We start from the raw sequence: 26157 nt of genomic DNA on the forward strand, positions 1-26157 counted from the left end.
ACTCTCCCATAAACCCTTTCTTGATCGCTTTCAAATTCATGGCCTCTTTTTAATTAATTGCTTGTGTACACACACACACACACACACACACACACACACACACACGCACGTTTGTATGTATGTATATGTGTGTGTGTATATATATATATATATATATATATATATATATATATATATATATATATATTCTTAAAGACATAAATTCAACCTGCTCTGTCTGAGCAATACATGTCCTCATGGCTGACGATCTGGTACTGATGTGCTCTTCCCTGGAGAAGACCATTTCCCCCGCTCTCAGCATTTCTTAGTCTCCTGTATTCTTTGCATAGGGTTGAGGCCTTGCAGGCTTTCCCTCTTTCACAAGCCCCTTCCATGTTAAAATCTCTATTATTATTGTCCTTGTTCAGCTATGTTTAGGCAGACATGCTGGTGAGACTTTATGGCTGTAACTTCTGACATTCCTAGGAGACACAATCTCACAGCAAAGTCCCTGTTCCTCTGGCTCTTGCAGTTTTTCAGATGCACAATTTTTTTCCATACAGTATTTTGATCATTTTCTTTCCTGTCCGCCAACTCCTCCCAGATCCTTCCCACCTCCTCACTATGCACCCAACCTCATGTTCTCTCTTTCTCTAAGAAAGAAAAACAAACTACAGAAAAGCAGTAAGATATAAAGTACCAAAATAAAGAACATGGCATCCATTGTGTGTTGTCTTGGATATGGGACCTACCCTGGAGTGTGACTGATAATACTCACTGTCACTCCACTGGAGAAAAAGCTGATTTTCCCTTCCTAGCTGATATCAATTGCAAATAGCTTCTTGGTTAAGGATGGTATTTTGTGTTCATTTCCCTTCTCTGTTCTAGGATTTTATCTGGTTTGAACCTGGGTAGGTCTTGTGTGCTGTCACAGTCTCTGTGAGTTCATGTGGTATCAGTCCTACCATGTCTGGATGGCATTGTTTCCTTTGAGTCATTCACCAGCTCTGGCTCCTAAATTCTTTCTGTCTCCTCTTCCACATAGATCCCTGAGCCTTGAGCTGAGGGTTTTGATGGAGACATCCCATTTAGGGCTGAATGCTCCAAAGGCTCCACTCTCTGCACATTGTCTAGTTGTGGGTCTCTGTGTTAATTACCATTTATTGCAAAAAGAAATCTGACATTAACCATTTTCTTTTTTTGTGTGTGGGGGGTCTGAGACAGAGTTTCTCTATGTAGCCTTGGCTGTTCAGAAACTCAATATGCAGACCAGGCTGGCGTTAAACTCACAGAGGATTGCCAGTCCCTGCCTCTCAGGTGCTGAGATTAAAGGTGCATGCCACTATGCCCAGCCATCCCCCACCCTTTTTGAGCTCTTTACCTTCTAAAGCCTTAAGATGCTTCAGATCTTTTGTATCTTCCCTAATGTGATCTTCAAATCAACCATTTATCAGGGATTCCTGACCCACTTTTTTGGGAAATGGTATTTAAAAACCAACATGTAGACAACCTCAACACAAAGATAGGCATGCATCCCTATATTAAACTCTCTCTCTCTCTCTCTCTCTCTCTCTCTCTCTCTCTCTCTCTCTCTCTCTCTCTCTCACACACACACACACACACACACACACACACACACGCATGCAAGCACACATTCACACACACAATTTCACAATAATAGCTCCTACTTTTACCCAGCATAAGTGTTCATTTTAGCTTTCCCCATGATCCATTTGCAATGTCTTTCTTCAATAATGAGGAAACCTAATGTGCATACTACACACTTTTTGCTCAACCCCTTTGAGGAACAATTTTATCAACTAGAGCAGGAGTTTGTCACCTTCACATGACAGGGACGAGAAGGAATGCTTCTGGTTTTTTCAGGCCATGTAGCCTCTATTAAAACGACTGAGCTCTGCTATTTGAAAGAGCAGTAGATGGTATAGAAACATGGCTGGATTAATAAAACTTTATTTACAAGGACAACTGGCCAGTCCACAGGTGCAGTGTTTCTATATGGTTAGTTTTGTCTTGGGTTTAGGTTTTTATAAGATTTAGGTCCTTTCTTCTTTACCCTCTTCAGTACAGTTATACAATTTATCTGTAATGAATTTGAGAGTCACTTTCTAATCTGAATTTCACTTTTCTTACCACATCTTGGTTGATCTTCTAAATTTACTTTTTGTGGTACAATTGCATGAGATTGGGCAAACATAGTCTTTGTCTACCACGACAATTGTTCTCCAGAACTCTATCTTTATAGATAATTTCTCCCTCCAACTTCTTTTAATCACCAATTCTCCCCTCATTTTGGTTTTCCCTTTTTCAGAGTGTCACATTGATGGAATCATACAGTATGCATAGCTTCTGTAATCTGTTCTTTCCTCTCAGCAAAATGCACTTAAGAATCAGACCCTTTTCCTCCTCCTGGGTTGCCTCGTCCAGCCTCGATATGAGGGTTTGTGTCTAGTCTTATTGCATCTTGTAATGCTGTGTTCAGTTGTTATCACTTAGGGGTCTGCTCTTTTCTGAAGGGAAATAGAGGGGCAGTGGATCTTGGGAAGAGGGGAGGTGGAGGAGGTGGAGGGGAGGCTGTGGTCAGGATGTACTGTAGAAGAGAAGAATAAAGAAAAGCAAACAAAAAGAGTCATTCATACTATCTCAGAGATTATTAACTTGTTCTTTTTACTGTTGCGTAGTATTGAATAGGGATATAGTAAAATCTGTTTATTTGTTTCTCAGTTGAAGGCTATTTCCAGATTTTTGCAATTATGGCAGAAGCTGCTATAGACATTTGTGAGTTTTTGTGAGTGTAAACTATCATTTTTAAGGGTAGATACTGAGGAGTAAGGATGTTTGTTGGATCATGTTACATATATGTTTAAATTCATAAGAGCATGCCAAATGTCTTCGAAAGTGCATGTACCATTCCTAACAGTAAAAGTTTTGCAGAAAAACATAAGAGACTTGCGAGTAGGAAAGGTTCCTTGAAATTCCTGGCATATGTTATATTCAAAGGCCCTAAAAGCACTCATCTTCCTTTAGAGTCCCAGCCCTACAGAGAAGAAAGGCACATGTGGACATACCTGAAGCTTGGTGATGATTTCCTGTTTGGTGAGCTCCACCAAATGGCTGTCTTCTACAGCAAAGGCTGGGAAAGAGATCACTGAGAGCAGACTAGCATCAACTTCTTTGGATGTTGAAGCCCGGGGCAGTAGTGAATTCAGGATCGACTAAGAGAAAGGTAGCAAAATATGCTTTATTACTAAATACCTTGGTTAAGAGGCGAAACTGAGGCCAGATGGCATTGACGCAGACCTTTAATCCCAGCACTCAGGAGGCAGAGCCAGGCAGACCTCTGTGAGTTCAAGGCCAGCCTGGTCTACTGAGCGAGTTCCAGGGCAGGCACCAAAACTACACGGAGAAACCCTGTCTTGAAAAATTAAAAAAAAAAAAAAGAGGTGAAAGTGAGAGCTTTGATTCAAAAAGACTTATATGGAACAAAAGCTTTCCGAAGAATAACCCAAATTTTATTAAATAGTGAGATCCTAAAAGAGTAGCTTGCTTGGTATGGAATTCCTTTTCTTAATCCTGCTCTCAGTGTTTCCCCATTCTGACTGTAAAGCAGCTGCTCATAGATTAAGACTCTAACATCTATTGGATAGACACAATCCTGTTGGGTCCTTAGCATCGAGAGAAGAATAAAGCTGAGGCTAGAAAGATGGATCAGTAGTTAGAGGAGCACTGGCTATTCTTCCAGAGGACTGGGCAGCTCACAATCATCCACAACTCCAACAACCTTTTCTGACCCCCATGGGCACCAGGCATGAATATGGTACAGACATACACTCAGGCAAACACCCCCTACACACAAAATAGTTAAAAAATTAAAATAATAAAACTAAAACAAAGTATAGCTTCTTGGAAGAGTAGAGAAGGATCAACTATGCCTCTAATATACTTTCAAATTAATTTTCAGCAAGTGAGGAAAAATAATGGGCTTCTTTATATTTTCAGACATGTACATTATTACCCTTTGCTCATTTTCTCACCCCATACTTTTCCCTGCCCTCACAGTACTCCTGCTAGTCTTCTTCCTATCCACAAAAGGTCCCCTTTCTTCTTCCATAATGTATTTTATCCACAGAAAGTGTTTTCAAAAGTAGAAGTTGGATTTATATTCACTGGACTACCACAGGATATAATCAAGGTTTGAAGAAAAGGAAAGATGTCACATACCAGAGAAAAGAAACTTTCAATATAGGCAGCAATCATAAACAAAACTAAGGATAAACTTTTACCACAGTAACAATCTAATGTCCAAATATCTAACCAGAAAACAACCAGGAACCAGAGACTGTTTTGGACCACAATCCAGAACACTTAAAAGCGATCATATCTTGTTTCCTTTTTATGTTTACAAAAAATGATTCGTGGAAAAAGAAACCACAGGCCCCTGATACACTAGCAGTGGGTAACTGGATATAATGGTGGGTTCATTTTTAATTTGAACTGAGACAAGAGGACCATTATGTTGGTTTGAGGTTTCAGATGCCCAAGCCAGCCCAGTGTTTTTTCCTTCCTACTGCCTGTAGATCCAGATGTGGAACTCTCAGCTCCTTCTCCAGCATCATGTCTGCCTGCATGCTGCCATGTTTCCCACCATGATGACAATGGACTAACTTCTGAAACTGTAAGCCAGCCCTGATCAAATGTTTTCCTTTATAAGAGTTGCTGTAGTCATGGCGTCTCTTCACAGCAATAGAACAGTGGCTAAGACAGAAGTTGGTACCAGGGACTGGGGTATTACTGTGACAGGCCTGGTCATGTTATTGGTGGAATGTGGATTTTGTGACTTTTGGATTAGTAAAGCCATTGAAAGCTTTAAGATGCGCTTAATGGGCCACACCAGTAGGAACACGGAAAACAGTGATGCTGAGAGCAAGGTAGATTATGACAGCCTGGCTCAAGAGGATTCCGAGAAGAGGAATATTAGTAAGTGGCCTAGAGACTGTTCTTATGATATTTTGGCAAAGAATGTGGCTGCTTTCTGCCCTTGTGAAAAAGTCTGCCAGAGGCTAAATTGAAGAATTTTGGATTAATGGTGTTGGCAGAGGAGATTTCAAAACAGCCTAGTGTAGACTCTGTTGCATGGTTATAAGTGTTCATTCTTATGCAGATCTATAATGAAAAGGAGCAAGCTGAGCAAAGAAAAATACAAAATGTATAGTTTGGGGAGAAAAGGGGTACCAGGAAGTGTAATGATGCTAAGTCTAGTGCTAAGGGAGATAAAAAGCTAAAAGAAAGCCTGATGCTAAATACAATAAAGGGAAGTGGTGGCCTCAGGGCAAGACACAGCCCAGCTAAGCTTCTAACTTGTGAAAAGGAATTAAAGAAAACTGTAAGCAGTGAAGGAAACCATAGAAAACTGAAAGCTAATGCAGATGTAATTGGAGGAAATGTGCCGGCCCCAGCAAGCAGCAGAACTTGGCAGTTTCAACCACGTGGTTCTGGCTTAAAAGCCAAGGATACAAGGAAGGGGCTGCAGAATCTCTCTCTCCATGGCTAAGAAAAGCCACCGAGGCCATTGCATGAAGCTGTGAAGGTGAGGCCTTGACTGCCTTGGAGACCCCAAGATATTGGAGATGCCAGAGCCGTGGGATACCTGCTGAGAATTGCTAACGGTGATGGAACCAGCCTAAGAGAGAGAAGTGTGTTGCAGTCAACAAAGCTGAAAGGAGTTGGAGATCTAGAGTGTTTTGACATCAGACATGGAGATGCAGAGTTTGGAGTTTGCCCAGCTGGGTTTTGGTCTAGCTTTGGTCCAGTATTTCCTAACTATGGTCCCTTTCTTCCCTTTTGGAATGGTAATGTAATATATATTCTGTGCCATGGTATGTTGGAAGCATGTGATCTGCTTTTTGATTTTGATTTTACAATTAAGAGATTGCCATGAGTCTCAGAAGGGATTTTGGACTTTGGACTTTTAAACAGTGTTATGACTATTATAGACTATGGATGTCTTTGAAATTGGACTGAATGCAATTTTGCATTATCTTATGGCTACAAGCCTATGGTAGCCAGGGAGTGGAATGTGGTGGTTTGAAGAGTAATGACCCCCAGAGGCTTATATATTTGAATGCTTGGTCACCAGGGAGTGGTACTACTTGAAAGGATTAGAAGGATTAAGAGGTATGGTCCTGTTGGAGGAAGTGTGCCACTAGGGGTAGATTTTGGGGTTTCAGAGCCCAAGCCAGCGTCTGTATCTCTCTCCCTCTTGCCTGCAGATCCAGATGTAGAACTCTCAGCTCCTTTTCCAGCACCACGTCTGCCTGCATGCTGCCATGCTCCCCTCCATGATGATAATGGACTAAACCTCTGAACTGTAAGCTAGCACCAATTGAATGCTTTTATATAAGAGTTGCTATAGTCATGGTGTTTTTTTCACAGCAATAGCACATTGACTAAGACAAAACATGATCTATCTTATAGCTCATGCTAGTATCAGGTTTATCTCAGCATAGAATGCTTGATAAAGACATTTCTGATCACACGGTAATAACAACATGGTGGACCGCTCTCTTTAAGCTAAAGCCTGTGTTAAGTCTGACTCTGGGCAAGAACACCATTTGCTGTAACGTGGTTCATTATTTCCTTACCTGGCAGTGTTGTACTTCATCAGCCAGGACATGGATAACTGACTGCGGCCCACCTTTCACACCAAACAAGTCTAATTCGTCTAGTGCTTCCAGGGCTGCCTGTAAGAAGGAAGGGAAGAAAGGACAACTGCAGTGGCAGAGCACATGTTTAGTACGTACAAGGCCCAGGGTTCAATCCCCAGAACTGAAAAAAGGAAAAGACAATCAAGAATGGTACATATTGCTTCTTCCTATTATCTTATCAACATTATGTGATGTTCCTTTTGAATATATTTAATGGAACGGAAAATAAAATATCATTCTTTATTCCTAGGAGCTTATGATTTTTACTTTGTCTCCCATACTGTCCAAGGGAAAATTAAAATTGAGTTCATATCATTATCCAGTCAAGCAGCATGCTTTAAAAGAGTAATTCGGACATGGCTTATGAATTTATAGTAAAATCATTCTTTCAGTGGGGAAGCTCCAATTAAGATACTAGCACATAAGAAATGCGAAACAGCTGGGCAGTGGTGGTGCATGCCTTTAATCCCAGCACTTGGGAGGCAGAGGCAGGTGGGTCTCTATGAGTTCAAGGCCAGCCTGGTCTACAAAGTGAGTTCCAGGACAGCCAGGGATACACAGAGAAACCCTGTCTCAAAAAACAACAACAAAACAAAACAAATAACAACAAAAAGAAATGCCAAACACAGTCAGACCCTGTCTAAAAAATTAGAGAAAGAAAGAAGAAATGAGTACATGTTAACAGTTATGTGGCTGCCAAACACTGGGCCGAGTTCCTGGAGAGCTGAAGAGAGTTGAAGAGAGGGAGGAGGGATCATATAAGCAAGGGGGGGGGGGGCGGGTCAAGATCATTGGGGGTGGGGACCACAGAGACAGCTGACCCGAGCTAGTGGGAGCTCATGGACTCTGGACTGACAGCTGGGGAACCTGTATGGGACTAAACTAAGCCCTCTGAATGTGGGTGACAGTTGTGTGGCTTGATCTGTTTGAGGAGCCCCTGGCAGTGGGACCAGGACTTATCCCAGGTGCATGAACTGGCTTTTTGGAGCCCATTCCCTATGGTGGGATGCCTTGCTCAGTCTTGATGTAGGCGGGAGGGGCTTGATCCTGTCTCAACTTGATAGGCCAGGCTTTGTTGACTACCCAAGGGAGGCCTAACCCCCTCTGAGGAGTGGATGGGGGTCAGAAGAAGGAGAGGGAGGGGGAACTGGGGACAGTATGTAAAATGAAAAAAAAATTAAATAAAAATATTTATTCTTAATTAAAAATTTCAATTTAATCCCCAAACAGAGGATTTTATTATGACCTCCCATCACTCCCACCTCCCTCCACTGTGTGTGTGTGTGTGTGTGTGTGTGTGTGTGTGTGTGTCTATCTCATTGTACACTGGTGATTTTTCTCTACACATACTATTTCCTTCCTCATCTCCTCTCTGGCTATTTATTGGTGAACTCAAAGCTCATTTATTTGGTTATTTTCTAATGTTTTCAAAATTTTGTAATTTTTTTCATGAAATGAATTGCTCCTATTTTTGTGAATTCTAAGTAAAATATAAATATATATGTAATATGTTATATTAGTTCTGTAAATACAAGACTGCCTTTAAAAACTGCACTTAAGAACCACTTTGGGGCCGGGCGGTGGTGGCGCACGCCTTTAATCCCAGCACTCGGGAGGCAGAGGCAGGCGGATCTCTGTGAGTTCGAGGCCAGCCTGGTCTCCAAAGCGAGTTCCAGGAAAGGCGCAAAGCTACACAGAGAAACCCTGTCTCGAAAAACCAAAAAAAAAAAAAAGAACCACTTTGGGTATGTAGAAATATAATCAATTTTATATATTACTGTATACATATATAAAGTATATTAATGCTTTGTTTAGTTGCATTTCAGAACTCTTTCTAATGCTGACATTTTGTGTATAGAATCCTTTTCATGTTCATTTTCTACAGTGATACAATTATTTAATGATATTTTCTGTCTTCCATGCCAATTCTGATAAAACTTTACTTTTTCGTACTTACTGTGATGATTAAAGTATCTAATTAATACCCAGTTATAACACTCAATAATGAGCCTTCTTGAATTTTTTTAAAGAGATATCTCACTTATTTGAGTATTTAATGGCTCATGGTTATAGATTCTGCATGGTATATAATTAGCTGACAGAGTTCCTGGTCTGTTGCTAGTTGATTGCAATTTTTTTAAAAGAGTTGATACTGTTCCACCCTTGCCCAAGGGGGCATCCCCAGTGGCCCAGGCTGACCAGCTTGGCTACCATCCAGGCCCACAGCCAGGCCTTGGGTTGATCCACCCTAGCATCTACCCCATCTAGGATCTGCTGGAGCTGGTGAAGGGACTGGTCCTGTGGAACGATACTCGCAGGATCTCTAAGACTTGTGGCAGCCACAGGATATCCCAGAGGAGTTCTGGTGAGGAGCCAGTGATGATGGTGAACCAGAAACCAGAGGCCTCACAGCAATGAACACTTTGATGGGACAAAGAGGTACACCATACGGCACACCGAAGCCTCCAGCGCCACCAGGACGCATGAAGAGGTGATGGAGAAGCAGGAAAGAGGAGAAGGAAAGAGATTTCTGTTGAAGTGGTTGTGTTTTGTTTTGTTTGGGGTTTTTATTTTGTTTTTTGTTTTTGCTTTTGCTTCCATTCTTTGATTTGTTTCCTTATGGGGGGCGTAGCAGGGATGAGGGGAGGATATGGGGGGGGGACTGTGAAGTGAACAGAATTGGGGTGCATGAAGTGAAACTCCAAAGAGTCAATAAAGAAGTTTTTTTAAAAAGTTGTGTGGCTGCAAGATAATCCAGGAACTATTAGGCACTGACTTATAGTTTCCATATAGAGGCAAATGCCCTAGAAAGATAATACATTCAACTTTTAAACAAATATTAGTTGGCAATGTAAAGAAGAAGTTTTCATGTTTTTTAAAATACACAATGTGTTTTCATAGAGTGTAGTGAGCGTACAGAGTAACAGATCCACAAAGTTACTCCTCATGTCTACCTAAATCTTTGAACCCCTTGACCATTTCTTCCCCTCCCCTTTATCCCGGTCACCATCACTAGATTCTACTTTGAGAGGCTGATTTTTTAGTTTTAAATATAAGTAAAATCATGCTTTTAAAATAAATTGCCAAAGCCGGGGGTGGTGGTGGTGCACGCCTTTAATCCCAGCACTTGGGAGGCAGAGGCAGGCAGATCTCTGTGAGTTCGAGGCCAGCCTGGTCTACAGAGTGAGTTCCAGGAGAGGCACAAAGCTACACAGAGAAACTCTGTTTCTAAAAACCAAAATAATAATAATAATAATAATAATAAATAAAATAAATTGCCAAGTGTGGGAGCATGTGACTATCTGAGGCAGGAGGATTGGAAATTTGAAGCTATCCTTGGGGCTATATTGGGAGACCCTGTCTGTCTCAAGAGAATTTTTAGAAACTATTAATTTCTTGCTTTTCTACATGCAATTTCTGATCACAAAGGTAAAACATACTTTTACTTATTTTGTGTGCACTGGGGGTTATGTGTGAGTCAATTCCTTATTCTACCCTGTGGGTTCTGGGAATGGAACTTAGGTCATCTGGCTTGGTGGCAAGCACCTCTACCTGCTAAGCCAACTCATCAGCCTGTTAGTACTTCCTTTGACATTACCATATGAACGAACATAGATGTGTGTGTGTGGTGTGTATGTGTGAGTTCAGGTTTGTGTGTGTTACAGCGCACGTGTGAAGGACAGAAGACAACTTGTAGATTGGGTTTTCCTTACCTTTACGTGGGTTCTGGGATCAGACTCAGGTGGCTCAGCTTGCATGGCAGGCGCTTTCACCCATGCAGCTGTCTTACCAGCCCACCGTTAATATCGCTGATGTTTTCTATTAGTTTTTCTCCAGTGCTATCTTGCTTTTTTAAGTATTTTTAACTTTTTTTTTGAGACATAGTCTCAGGTAGCCATGACTGGCCTCAGATACACATAAAGCCCAGGTTGACCTTGAACTCTCATCCTCTGCATTCTAAGTGGTGGGATTATTAGCATGCACCATTGCTCTTAGCTGTATCTTACTTTTTAAAAAATAATTAATATAGAATATAAGTTTTTCCTTGTTATAAAACTCTATTTTGGCATAATAGTCTCTCATATGACTGCAATAAAATATATTTTGCCATTTACCAGTTGCTGTAAATCTAGGCCATCTTCCATTTCATTATTGTAGAAATGGTACTTTGATAAACATCTCTTGCCAAACTGCAATTTTTTTTGAGTTCATGGATGGTGTTTCTAACAATATCAAGCCCATAGAATGGCATATAGTAGCCTTACTGTTAAGCTAACAAATAATTATTTGTTTTCATTTTGAAATATATAAGCATTAATTTCTAGAAGTAGAATCAGTAGGTCAAAGGGTGTGGACAGTTTTTGAGATCAAATGCTAAACTGCTTTTTATGTATATTATACCAATATAACTTACCACTAGCAGTATATGACAGTACTCTTCTTAATACAAAATACCTTAAGTTTTATACTTTGATTTTAAAAGGTGTATGTTTTTGCATTCACTTGCTTTAAACTGCCAATAAGGTTAGATATTATCTCAAGTATTTATTGCTTATCTGTATTTCCTCAAATATGAGGCCAACCTGACCTTGTCTTGGGAGCACGAAGTAGTTCTGGGTAGCTTCCCTGGAAAAATACCAGCTAAACTGAGAGACCTAAAGGACAAGTAGAAGTTGAGCAAGCACAAAATACTCATTAACAAGAATGGTAAAAGTAGCAGATTTACAGTAGATTAAACTAGCAGACAACACCTTGATGAAGTGATCAAAGACAAATTTACACCATGCAATTTCCTGATGACATATGAAGGATACAGCAATGTCTTTGGGATGGTCTTCCTAAAAACACATAACGTGAATAATGAAGAAATACCACACAAAATAAAAGTACTGGTCTGGAGTACACAGAATAACCAGTCTAGATTTGGGTACCAAAAGGTAAGGGGGCATGGAGTGGTGTGGGAAGCATGGAGTAGGGCTGCACACATGTAATCCTTGGGAGGCAAAGGCAGGAGGATCAGTTCAAGATTACCTCCAGCAGAATACTGAGTTCAAGGCCATCCTGGTCTACCAGAGATATTACTACAAACAAACAGAAAAGTGAAGTAAGTATTAGAGGTACAGCTACACCAGTGGTAGAGTATGTAGGCAAAAGACTCCAGCCCTAAGACCAAACCAATCAACCAAACAAAAACTAGTCTGTATTTTTCAAAAGTGCCAGTGTCATCAAAGTCAAGACTATAAAGTATTGCTCTAGACTGGCTGAGCTAAAAAGAGATGTTACAACAAAATATAACTTGCTATCCTGGTCTGGATACTGTGTCGGAGGGATTTTTATTTTATGAAAAATGACATTATTGGGACAATTTTTAAAAACTGAGTAGGTTCTGTGTTATGTATAATCACTCAGTTCCTGATTTTGATGGTCATGCCAAGGTTACCAGAGAGTCTGAGGAAGTTCACAATGAAGTGTTAAGTAGTAGTAATTCATCGTGCCTGTAGTTTGTATATTTTCAATTAGCTCAGAAAAGTGTGTATGTGCGTGTGCAAGTGAGCATGCGTATGTGTGTATAACCAGGAAGACGGAAAGATAAAGCAAATATTAATAAACCTTGCATGAATGATGTATGGATTTTTCCTGACATTCTTGAAACTTTTCTTTAGCTGAAACTCAGCCTAGAATGCTTGCCCAGAACTTCCTATGATCTTATTTGGGCTTTGCTGTCTCACAATGTCTGCTGTTAGATTGTTTCTTTATGTAATTGTATCTGTTTGTCTTGTATTTCTAAAACATTGTGTTCTTTATTAATTGAAACTGCATTCCAGACCACATTTTCTCATTATAGAGTCTATCAAAAGTCTATCATGACCCATTTCTTCTCTTTATTCCATGTAATATTTTTTGCTTTGAATTGTATTTTATTTCTTTTTCATTTTTAGACTTTACTTTGCCTTAGTTTTAAACTTTCAGTATCATTATGACATGAAAAGTATATACTGTATTTACTTCTTTTTGAAAAACAATCCGCATCTTTCCTAAACATTTAGTAGGAATGACTGAGCCATGTACATTTACCATAATAATGTTTGAGCTTACTCCTGCTGTCCTATTTTATACATTCTTACTGTTTCTAGAGAAAATAAGAAAGACACAGCCAAGTGGAAAGGTGATAATGTTATGGGAGGCAGAGGAGAGTAGAGGGGATGGAGGACTCAGAGATCACTATCTGATACCAAGCTTGGTAGACTGGACCATGTGGGGAGAAAAAGCTTCTCTTAGTTTATAAAATGGCAAAGATGGTGAATATAGTTTGAAACTTGTTGTCCTTTAGGATCTATAAACATAGGCAGGCCGCAAAAGCCATATGATACCAAATCTGGAACTTACAAAAACGTTTTTAATATTATATATTCATCTTTTCATATGAAGGAATTTGAATTTTGTCTGTGGTTTAAAGAACAGTTTGATGGTCCACATGTACACTAAATTTTTATGTATGACAAAGGTAAACCAGACTCCACTGACCAGATGTGGCAAAAATAAAAAAGAAAATGTACCTTGGCCATTCCAACTGAACTCGCATTCAATTCTGAGATGCCTTGGTTGGTCTTGTCTCCACGTTCCCATATTCCAAAGTCCTGGCATAAAATAATCAAGATATAACTAGAAAATCATAACCATTAAACATTCACTAGATATGTAATCCTTGAATAAAAAACATCAATAGTAGCAAATTTCCAACACACATACACACACACACACACACACACACACACACACATCCACACTGACTATCAAGGAGCTGACAATGACTTAAATTGGGGCCTCTAAGAAGTTGGGAGTCTCCAACACTTAATCAGGAAGTCTAAGAACTAGAACTCAGTTCATCTAGGAACACTTCTCAAGTTTTCTCCAAAGGCAATTCCCATAAAGTGTAGCACATGGAGGCTAAACAGTAGCTGGTATTTTATGTCAAACACACAGACTAATCTTACTCTCTTGGTCCTGAAAGTGTACAATACGTGCGTTCTCTTCCCTAGTCCTCACATTTTACAGGTGATAAAATTGAGTTACAAAAAGGGCACTAAGTAACTCCCCCAAGGTCATACAGGTGATGTGACAGAACCAAGAGTAGATTCCAAGGAATGGCACTCCAAAACCTAGTCTTAGCCATAACTGTACACATCTCCTTGGTAATATAAAAGTATTTGAAATTACTTTTAAGACCTTTTTATTTTTACTTCAGAATTACACAGAAATTGCAAAAATAGTACAATGAGTCCTCTAATACTTTTCACTTAGATTTGCCTAATGTTAACATTGAACATAATCACAGTACAATTGTTAAAAAGTTAACTATGGACTTCATATGCCTGTACCGCCCAAGAGTTGGGATTATAAGCACATACAACCATGCCTGACTACTAGTAACCTTTTATACTTTCCAAGATTCTATGTCATTCCTGCCATGTCTCCTTAGTGACTTCCAATCAACAGTGGTTCCTCCAATCTTGTCCCTCGGGGCCTTGACACTAAAAACTAGTAAAAGCCCATAGTTTGGTTAGTACTGGCTTCTTCCATTTTACATTTAAATTTATATATATTTTTGGAGACATAGTTTCTCTGTGTCGTTTTGGTGCCTGTCCTGGATCTCGCTCTGTAGACCAGGCTGGCCTCGAACTCACAGAGATCTGCCTGGCTCTGCCTCCCAAGTGCTGGGATTAGAGGCGTGCGCCGCCGCCGCCACCACCTGGCTTAATTAATAAATATTTTGAGAGATAGTCCAAGACTATACAACTATCACCAGGCAGGGTTGCACATGGTTGCAATCCTGAGATGAGACCCTGTCTCAGAAAAACAAGTTAAAGATTATGCAAACAGCCTGCTTATCCTTAAACGGCCACCCACTGCTACAGCATTCCCCCTAATTGCTTACAGAAATAACTGCTGTGCTGTTTTGATGGTAACTTTGATCTGTTTTCCTTATCACTTCTATGGTCATTAATTATAATCCTTCTCCAAAGAAGACAGTCCATTATTCCTTGATTTTTTTCAGTTGTTTTTCATTTGTTTATTGATTGGTGTGTGTGTGTGTGTGTGTGTGTGTGTGTGTGTGTGTGTGTGTGTGCGCGCGTGCGCGCGCGTATGTGCGTGTGCATGTGTGCATTCATTCTGGAGCACATGTGTGGCACTCAGAGGACAACTCTCTAGAACTGGTTTTTCTCCTTCTACCTTTACATGTGTTCCAGGGATTGGACACAAGTTGTCAGGCTTGTATGGCAAGCACTTTGTCGTCTTGCCAGCCCTTTATTCAGTTATCGATACTGTATATCTCTGTGGATATTTAGGCTTTTGCTGATTGATAATGGAATAGTATCCCCATTTTGTTGCTTACATTGTTAATTGTTCAGACAGGCTCCTGCTCCTGTGCCTTTTGTTTATATTTGTCTTGTGTGCTTGTGACATTCCTTGTTCCTCACTGAGCACTTCTGCTTCAATGTCACCAGTGAAAATGTATTCAGCTGGCTATAGTGCTGCACACTCTTAATCCCAGCACTCGGGAGGCAGAGGCAAGTAGAGCTCTGAGTTTGAGGCCAGCCTGGGTTACAGAGTGAGTTCCAGGACAGCCAAGACTACAAAGAGAAACCCTGTTTCAAAAAAAGAAAAGAAAAATGTATTCAGTAAATCACCAGAAAATGTGCCAAGTTTAGAGAAAGACATGGCCATGTAGATACAGGAGGCATTTAGAATGTCAAACAGACAAGACCAGAAAAAAAAAAAAAACCTTTCACGTTACAGTATAGTTAAAATATTACGTACACAGAACAAAGAAAGAATACTGAAAGCTATATATAAAGACAAACCCCATTAGAATAATAGATTTCACAACAGAAATTGTAAAAGCCACAATGGCATGGAATGACGTATTTCAAGTTCTAAAAGACAATAATCACCAACTCCTCAGCCAAAAGGGGAAGATCCTGTTTCCATGAATCCTCAGACTGAATTTGGCTGAGGAGTTAAGAGAGGTGAGAAGTAGCTGTGGCTTGTTTCCTCTGATCTTTCAGCATTTACCCCAACATTTGGCTCCAGTTTTTTATTATAGATGAATTAAGATTCGTGCTACATCTGGTGCCCAACGTGGAGAACAAATTCACAAAAAAGCCACTTGTCTGTGGCTTTGCAGCCACCAGCACAGGCCAGAGCTCCATGCGGCCGGAATCCCTCCCCTGCCGGCTAAGCTTCTGTTGCAGCCTCTCTGCAGCAAACTCCACCAGCTTTGGGGCTCCAAAAGCCACAGGAGTTAGCCACCTTCCCATGTTCCTCCATACAGACAGCGGGCCCTTTCACGTCTTTCCTCTCCTGGTGGGTTGTGGCTTTCTCTGGGCCCCCTCCTCCGGCTGCTGCCACTGTCATCTGAATCGTCACTGTCAGCAGATTTGGTGAGTCAACTGGGAGTTCTTAAAGGGGGCAATTAGTTTTAATAAGAAGTCAGAGAGGGAGATTTTTGCCCACATTAAAAAATGGGAAACACTATGCCAATGGGAGGAGTTTGGTCTCTGATAATACACTAGACAGTTTGAAAACAGAGCAATTAACTAAGAGGATAATTAATTTAGATGGGATTTTATGTAATGGCAATTATAAATATTATTTGTTTGATCATTTGTTTTATCATTAAAAAAGTTGGTTGATATGAGTGCCAAGATAAGTTTTAGAAAAACTTGTTAAAACAGATCATAGAGATATTCAAATCCAGGCAGAGGAATTCAAAGGAGAACCAATCTCAGCACTGCATTATAAGGTTACAGAGAAACAGCTTCTTTCTTTTTCCTTTTCTTTTTTTGTTTTTTTGAGACAGAGTTTCTCTGTGTAACAGTCTTGGCTGTCCTGGAACTCAACTCTGTAGACCAGGCTGGCCTCAAACTCAGAGATCAACCTGCCTCTGCCTCCTTCAGCAAATCCTCCCAGCATGTGCCACCACAACATGCCTTTGCTCCCAGTATTTGGGAAGCACACACGCCATTAATCCCAGCACCAGGAAGGTTGAGACAGGAAATGATGTGGCTGAGGAGCTGGCGAGGTGAGAAGTGGCTGTGGCTTGTTTCCTCTGATCTTTCAGCATTTACCCTGATATCTGGCTCCAGGTTTTTATTACAAGACAATTTTGGATTCGTGCAACATAGATTATTCAATCTGCTTTAATCCAAAAAACATTAATCTCAAAATATGTTACATTGGTATAGATTTTGGTTTACTGATACAAATTTAAAGTTAATTTTGTTATACTGTATGTATATTTCTACTCTTGTTTAGGGTATTGTGTTTATACAGGTCATTTAAACATATAATATATAATTAAGAAATGCAGATTCATAGTCATCTATAATAGTCAAATTTATAGCAATGTTAAGTATGTTTTCAAGGTCATACACAGATACATTTAGATAGACGGATGGTCTTCAAACACTTCAAAGACCTACGGAATATGGCATTTAAGGTGTTTAATAACCTAAGGCTTTTCATGATAGTGAGACATATCTGCTCCAGACAGCACTAATTTACTTCAAAAAAGGGATGATGGGTATCAAAGAAACTCCACATGGAGTTTGCTCTCCTTATGGCAAAAGCTAGCCATTTGGGCAAAAGAAAAAAATTTCCCTTTCTTCAATTGCTGACAGTATACTGTCCAAACTGGACCAGCAGGACAGAAAACAAAACAAAACAAACAAAAAACTCCACCAAACTTTGCCAAGACATTGTAGGACAGTCCTTCAAAATTTCCTGCTTCTCAAAAATGTCTGTCAGAAGCAGGGCGGTGGTGGCACATGCCTTTAATCCCAGCACTTGGGAGGCAGAGCCAAGCGGATCTCTGTGAGTTCGAGGCCAGCCTAGTCTACAGAGTGAGATCCAGTACAGCCAGAGTTGTTACACAGAGAAACCTTGTCTTGCAAAAACAAAAACAAAAAAAATGTCTGTCTGATATACTAAGCCTGTAGGCTGAGGATGGATGTACCAATATTACAGAAGAATTCTGGGTGACTGTCCAGGCAGCCAGATGTCCCTGTCATTAGGTAACATTTCACCCTCTGGGGTCTTTGATGGAATTAAACACTAAGTAATTAGACTTAAAGTTTTCCTTAGTTATGAAAAGGTAAATTAGGTATAAAATTTTAGACTCACAAAGATAAATAATAGAATATTTTCTCTAAATTTGCCAAATACAAATGGACTGTATCTTGTAACTGTAATTCTTACTCAACAACTGTTTTTGTTGTATATAATTTTACTATGGTAAAGTTAAAACCTTCCTTTATAATTAGACAAAAAGGGGAAATGTGGAATATTCCTTTACACTGTGCAAATATATGTCACTGTGATTGGTTTAATGAAGAAGCTGACTGGCAATAGCTGAACAGGATAAGGTTAGGTGGGAAAACCAGACTAAGGACACTGGGAAGAAGGGTGGCGTCAGAGGCGTCACCAGCCAGAGACAGAGAGGAAACAAGAAGTGCAAGATGAAAGAGAGGTAATGCCACATGGCAGAATATAGATTAATATAAATGGGTTAATTTAAAATGTAAGAGTTAGCTAGTAACAAACTTGAGCTACTGGATGAGCATTTATAATTAATATTAAGCCTCTCTGTGGTTACTGAGGAGCAAGCCGATGGGACAGAAAAGTCCCCCTACACCAGAGGGGTCAAGGACACCACAATAACACAGCCCACAGAATCCACTAAGCAGGGCTCATAGGGGCTCTCAGAGACCGAAGCAACAACTACAGAGCCTGAATGCATCTGCATCAGGCCCTTTGCATACATGCTGTGGTTGTTTAGCTTAGGGTTTTTGTTGGACTCCTAACAATGGGAATGGAGATGTCTCTGACTCTTTTGCCTGCTCTGGGACCTATCTCCTCCTACTGGGCTGCACTGACCAGTCTTGATGAGGGTCTACACTTAGTCTTATTGCATCCTGTTATGCTGAGTTCAGTTGATAGCTTTGAAACTTCTACTAAGCATAATGCTTTTTAGATTTTTTTTATGTTTTTGCATGGGTCAATAGTTCATTATTTTTTATTATTGAACAATATTACCTTTCATGGACATACTATAATTTGTTTATCCATTCACCTATTGATGGCCATTTGGATTATTTGAGGGTTGGGGGATTATGAACAGAGTCTCACTGAACAACAGCAACAGAAAATTCCTATCAGTCTAAAGAAAAAACACATTTCTGTAGTGTATAACATAACATTTTATACAGGAAAGTATTATAGATGATGACTTAATATAAACCTACTTCATATGGCAGTTTATAAGGGAAAAACTTTTTGTATAGTACATTCTAAATCAATATACCAACAATAAACACATGAATAAATTTTAATGTACAGCAAAGTGGCCCATAACATCACTCAGTAATCATGCTTTCTTTTTAAGATTTCAATTAAAATAAGACCATAAGGGGCTGGGGATATAGCTCATTTGGAAGAGTGCTTGTCTAAGGCTCAAATACTAGCACCACATAAAACTGGTCATGGAAGCTCATGCCTGTAATTCAAATACTCCCAGGCAGTAGAGGCAGAAGAAACAGAAGTTTAAGATCACCCTCATGTAGTGAGTTCAGGACCAGCTTGGGCTAGTGATGGCTTTAATAAAGTATATTAAAATAGTAATATAATAAAATGACTACAGTTTAGTCTTAGATTGCCAAGTACACACCATGAGGTATGAAATTGGAAAGAAATGAAAGCATAGTATTGGGACCCTCTTGATCGCTGTACCACGTGTGAGAGGGCAAGCAGGGGAATGAGAATCTTAGTAAAGAAACTGAAAATGGTTTTGTTAGGAGCCTTTTTAATCAGTTTATTATAAGGTTTACCATATGAGAAGAAATGGGTTGTTCAGTATGTCAAAAACAAAACCATTATTTAAGTCCATTCTAAAACAAGTACTTACAGCAGTTTTATATGCAGCTTCAATGTAAAACACAAGGTTCTGTATAAAATTGACTTCATCTAGGCTGTGGATGATATGGAGTCCTGAAGGAAAAAGATAGAGTTGGTCAGTTATCACTTCAGGGCCCCAGAAATGGCAATGACTTAGTGAACTCAGCTTACATCAACTTCATTTCAATTGACTTGTACTTACCTGTCCAGCATAACTGGCTTATATCGTTCTTCCCCATTTGTTATTAAACATTTTTTACTGAGATAGTCTATCATATAGCTCACTGATCCCAAGTATATAGTATAACGGTTTTTATTGTGTATACCGTATATATCCATCACCACAATCAATGTTGGGATAGGTTCATCACCACAAAAAGTAATTCTTTACTCACTGGACACTCATATAAATGGAAGTGTATGCAGTACAGTATGCAGGCTTTATGTCAGTGTTTGTTCACCGAACACAATATTTTGAAGGACCCTTTGTGTTGTGAGATGCATCAGTACTTCCTTTACTGCAAAAAATATTGAATTGTGTGAATGCACCACATTTTATTTATGTAATCATCATGTTATAGACATTGGATTGTTTCTACTTTTTAGCTATCATAAATACTGCTGCTATAAATATTCATGTACACCTTTTTGTGTGTGAACATGCTGCCATTTCTTGAATATCTAAATACTTAGGAGAGAAACTGCTAGATTATATGGCAACTCTATATTTAAGCTTCTGAGGCATTACTAGACTGCTCTCCAAAATGGTTGTATAAATTTACATTAATTTTTTTCATTTATATTTATTTGTGCATGTGCATGCCATGGTACACAAAGTCAGAGGACAACTTGAGGGGAGTTGGTTCTCAGATTCCACCATATGGGTCCAGGGATTACATTCAGGTTGTCACGCTTATTACCAAGCACTTTTATTTGCTGAGACCCCTCCTTCCCCTCATTTTACATTTCTTAGAGCAGTGGATGAAGGAACCATTTTTCCCTATCTTCAGGAACACCTTTTATCTGTCTTCTTGATTACTATAATTCTGGAGTGGCTGAAGTGGTTCCTATGGTGATTCAGGTCAGCAGTTCTCTAGTGACTAATGATGCACAGCAGTTTTTCATGTACTTAGTGGTTATTTATATATACTCTTTAAAGAAAAATCAATTCAGATCCTCTAGCCACTTTTTAAATATTTTGAGGTTTTTTTATGTGTATGGGTATCTTTGCCTGCATGTATGTCTGTGTACCATATGTATGCTGTGTCCATGGGGTCCAGAAGAAGGCATCAGATTGCCTGGAACTGAGTTAGAGATGGTTGTTAGCTACCATATGGGTGCTAAGAACTGAACCCAGGTCCTCTGGAAGAGCAGCAAGTGCTATTAAATACTGGTCCATCTTTCTAGCCCACTATGGCCATTTTAAAGGAAGCTATTTTTTCTTTTCTTTTTCTCTTTTGTTTTGAAACAGGATCTCCGTAGAGCCTCAAACTTGAGACCACCACACCTTTACCTTCCAACTACTAGGTTTAGAAGCATCTACCACCCCACCACATCTGACTTAATTATGATGGTAATCTAAATAATGAGTTATGAGAATTCTTTATACTTTATAGCTTATATATGGTTCGCAAATATTTTCTTCTATATCTATGGGTTGATTTTACATACACACATGACACAAATACATACATACATGAGACAGAGATTTAAATTTAAGATTTAAATGTAAGATTTAAATGGAATCTTACAGGTCAGCATCGAATTTGCTATTTAGTTGAGGATGACCATTAACTCTGGATCCTCCTACCTATATCTCCCAAGTGCTAGGATCACAAATGGACATCATACTATACATAGATTCTCTTTTACTTTCTTGAATGGGTCCTTTGAAGCATAAATATTAATTTTGGTAAATTCCAATTATGATTTTTCTTTAGCTGTTTATGCTTTTGCTATCATATCCAAGAGAGTTCTCGCTCTTTTTTCTTTTTCTTCCCTTCTTTCCTTTTTCTTTGAGAAAAGAGCCCTATGTATCCTAAGATGATCCTGAACTCACTGTGCAGTTGAGCCTGACCTTGAACTCCCAATCCTCTTGCTTTGTGTCTAAATTTTTAGTTTGAAAACTGGGTATTATTATAGAGTATGTTGTGAGAACACTAGATGCTGATACCCTCTTCTCTGGGCGGGGATTGTTTTTGTTTATTTAGGGATTTGACTGAACTCTTTCTGCTGTGGATATCGCTCTGTATGGGGTAAATATGCTGCTCTGATTTGGTTGATAAATAAAATGCTGATTGGCCAGTAGCCAGGCAGGAAGTATAGTATAGGCGGGACAAGCAGAGAGGAGGATTCTGGGAACAGGAAGGCTGAGTCAGAAGTTGCCAGCCAGAGATAGAGGAAACAAGAGGTAAAAGTACCGGTAAGCCACAAGCCATGTGGCAACTTATAGATTAATAAAAATGGGTTAATTTAAGATATAAGAACTAGATAACAAGAAGCCTGCCACGGCCATACAGTTTATAAGTAATATAAGTGTGTGTTTACTAGGCTGCTGGCCCAAGCGGGACTGGAAAAAACTCGAGCTACATCTTTCAGTAAAATTTATTCCCCCAGTGCACGCAGCCTCTGGTAGTCCTCAGAGGATACAGCCTTGGGGACATGCACTGTCATCCTTAGAAGACAATGTTGCTATTGGGGAGAGGAGCTCATTAACTATCTTTTTCCAAGATCTGGTAGATATCTGCCTCTGTTGGTATCAAGGTAAACCCACACCACTGACTTCAACTGATCACTCTACTGTTTTGTGGAATCACCAAACATAAATTGCTCCATCATTTTAAACAATTAAACTCAGGCCCTTTCCCATACAATCTTTGAGTCAAGTCTTTGATACTTGGGCTAACACCTAGAAGCACTCCTTAGCTTTCTTTGGATCTGTTAAAATTTCTAGGTAATCTGTCTTTTAGTTTCTTGCTGTTACTGAACAGTTAACTTCATCTAAATTATTTAGACATGTTTTTAAAAAGACTTACTTTGTTGTGTGTGGGTTTTGCCAGCATGGGTGCACAATGTGCATGCAGTGCCTGTAGAGGCCAGAAGAAGGCATCAAATCTCCTGCAACTGGAGTTACAGATGGTTGTGAGCCATCATGGAGGGGCTGAGACTTGAGTCCAAGTTCTCTGGAAGAGCAGCCTGTACTCTTAACTGCTGAGTCATCTGTCCAGCCCTTCGTCTTAATTACTAAGAAACAAAATCTGCATTGAACTTTCCCAAACTTCCTTCAAAAAGTTAATTTTCTTAAGAAGAGCTAAAGGGCTTTGCTTTTGTAGTTTGTTTCTACCCTCCATCAAAACTTCTGTGCCAGGGCTCCAGCACTGGTGGAGTACAGCGGTCCATTTCCTTTGGAATGACACTTCTGTTTTCCACACTAAGCTCTGGACAGGAGTTGGAGCTTCTGATCATCCCAGCTTGCATATTCCAGTGTAGGATGATGGTTGACCCAACCAAGAGGCAGACAACCTAGTATTCTCACTCTGCTCTGTCTAAGGCAGATTCTACTTCACTGGTGTCTGGGGGTATGGAGGACCCCAAAGCTGTACTTGCCTGAACTGGGGCTTCTGCAATACAGAGCTTGGGAGAATGATAAATGATGCCAGCCTATTTTCTGAGAGAGAATCGGGAACATTAAACTAGAGCAGTGGTTCTCAACCTGTAGGCTGCGACCCCTTTAGCAAACCTCTAGCTCCAAAAATATTTACATTACCTTTTGTAACAGTAGCAAAATTATAGTTATGACGTAACAATGGAAATAATTTCATGGTTGGGAGTCACCACAACATGAGGAACTGTACTAAATGGTCATAGCATTATGAAGGTTGAGAACCACTGCACTACAGCTTAGGAGAGAGGAGGCCTTGTGTTCTGGCTGTATCCACCTCTGACAATGCTTCAATTATCCTGAGTTGGGATAGGAGAGGGATTGAGACCAGATACCACAGTCTCTCACTTCTCTAAATAATTACATTTCTTGGAGTGCTTCTCTACTTACTGTATGTCCCTTTAGGCAATTTCCAATGGCTTCAAAGGACTGGTTTGTTCTTAAATTTTCAGCAGTTTGGGCTGTTTTGCTGGAGTCTATGGAGCTCTTCATGCTACCGTCCTATAAGCTACAATCAAATTCTATGTAAATCTATCTTCAAAAAGATTGCTAATACTCTATGAAGATTTTTCACACTCTTTTCACCAATTATATCTAACAAAGTTCCTTTTTAATTTCAATTCAAATGCACTATACAAAATTTGAGTGATTTCTTGCAAAAGTATTTCACTAACATCTTTACTAATCTTCCATCTTGATTCTGTCCCCCATCCAATCTATCTTCTTGTTAGTAGAATGAACCACCTTAAAGTCTCTTGGTTATCTTCATTGAATGGCTCTCTACAGATTGCAGACTATAATTTCAAAGTATTTAGCATGCTATACAAGTCCTCAAATAGCTAGCCTAACTTACCTTGATGACCAGTGCCTTTCAAACTTCTATACTTATTATTATTACTTTCCCTTTCTGAACTGTAAATTTTGATTTATTCACTTATTTCTCAAAGACATAATCAAGTAATATCCACTGTATTACAAGTACCTATCAAGGTCAGCTGATTGAATTGAAAATTAATTAAGTTAGGAATCAATAAACATTTGTTTAATGAATATATCTCATGAGCCTTTTAAATGTATCTCTGCTTCCATCTGGGGGATCACATTTAAAAACCATCAGGGATATTTAGTCAGTACCTGCCCTTGTTTTAAAGCTAGACAGTGGTGGCACACACCTTTAGTCCAGCACTTGGAGGCAGAGGCAGGTGGATCTCTGAGTTTAAGGCCAACCTGGTCTACAGAGCAAATTCCAGTACAGCCAGGGCTACACAGAAAAACCTTGTCTCAAACAAAACAACAACAATAAAATAAAATAAACAGCTTCCAAGGTTGAAATTAAAATATTTTTCAAAATGAAATTATAACTACCATTCTATTTAAAGAAATAAAACAAAATTATATTTATTCTGGAAGAAATTTCTCATCCAAAAGAAAACTAATTGGGTAGCCAATTCATAGTTTTACAGAAAGGTTATTCAGACTCTAAACTATGTGTTCTAGAAGAAAAAAATTAAAGAGTTTATCAGCAAGCATTTATTTGAAAGAGAAAGAGAGAAGAATATCCTGAGGGGATTCCCACTTGGGTGCCTTTAGTATCAAATAAGAAGACAAAGAAATTGAAATGTCAAAAATGCAGAATTCAGGACTGAGCAGACGGCTCTGCTATAAAAGTACCTGCCTTGCAATTAGGAAGACTTGAGTCGTGATCCCCAGAAACCACAGAAAAGCTGGGACGGTCATGCACATCTGTAACTCTAGCTTTGGGGAAGGGGAGAGAGAGAGGCAGATTCCCAGTGCTCACTAGTCAGTCAGTTTAGCAATCAGTAAGCTTTGAGTTCAGGGAGAGACCCTGTTTCAAAAGATAAGATGAAAAGCAATGGTAGAAGACACCTGATTCAACCTCTGACCTCCACACACATAGGCAGACACACAAACATGTACTTCTATCCACATATGAACACACGCACTACAGATACACACACAAGTGTGGTACTAGCTGGATATGATGGTGCACACCTATAATCTCAGCTAATTGTGAGGCTGATAAAGGAAGATTACAAGTTGGAGGCTAGCCTGGGCAATTTAGTGAAACCCTCTCTCTCAAAAAATTTAAAGAGCTAGGATTTTAGCTTAGTGAAAGAGTGCTTGCCTAGCATGTGTGAGTCCCTGCACTGAAACCCTAGCACCACAGAAAAAGATGGTATTGTAAATACGTTAACTTACTCAGAATGATGTGGAAATGTTCTTATTAAGTTTAGGAACTGGATATAATAGGAGGGCTTCCATCTCTAATTTTACATCTATAAAGGAAACTATGTTGTTTGTTTGCTTATTTTGAGACAGGATCTCACTATATAGCTTTGACTGGCCTAGAAATTGCTATATAGATCAGGGCTGGCCTAGAACTTGCAACAATCCTTCTGCATCTGCTTCCCAAGTGTTAGAATTATAGACAGATGTGAGCTACCATATTTCTTACAATTTTCTTTTACATATCAAGCATCAAAATATAATCACAAACTACTTACATAGAATATTAATAATAAAACATATATTTACATTCAGATCCTATTCATAAAGAGTATATAAAGTGGATGGTTCTGTAGCTACACTAATCACAGGCATATTAGTGTATAGTATGAAAATAAGAAAAAAACCTTCAACCTTCCTTCCTATCTCCTGGCAACTGAGAATTAATAAACAATAAAAATGCCTGTCTAAAGACCTAGCCAAGAATTCCAGGTTCCTATTTTTAAAGAGTATTAATTAGCTTAGCACTGCAAATTTGTTTCTCAATACAATAAGATATTGTCTAGACCTCAGAAAACTTATCTAGCTGTATAA

The 26157-nt window shown here is 39.4% G+C and overlaps 1 protein-coding gene across 4 annotated transcripts in view; it reads right to left on the reverse strand.

Annotated features, from left to right (window-relative positions):
* The window catches only part of Phka1 (phosphorylase kinase regulatory subunit alpha 1), a 124757-nt gene that overhangs the window by 91062 nt on the left and 7538 nt on the right, over positions 1 to 26157 (reverse strand). For all 4 annotated transcript variants that reach the window (XM_052734218.1, XM_052734212.1, XM_052734215.1 and 1 more), the window contains exons 5-8: positions 19666 to 19748; positions 13259 to 13339; positions 6639 to 6737; positions 3066 to 3212 (exon numbers count right to left, since the gene is read on the reverse strand). In XM_052734218.1, the coding sequence (XP_052590178.1) occupies positions 3066 to 3212; positions 6639 to 6737; positions 13259 to 13339; positions 19666 to 19748 (410 nt within the window). The remainder of the gene's footprint in view (positions 1 to 3065; positions 3213 to 6638; positions 6738 to 13258; positions 13340 to 19665; positions 19749 to 26157) is intronic.

This window comes from Peromyscus californicus, unplaced genomic scaffold (assembly GCF_007827085.1).
Source record: "Peromyscus californicus insignis strain IS unplaced genomic scaffold, ASM782708v3 Scaffold_10__1_contigs__length_136768540, whole genome shotgun sequence".
Lineage (NCBI taxonomy): Eukaryota > Metazoa > Chordata > Mammalia > Rodentia > Cricetidae > Peromyscus > Peromyscus californicus.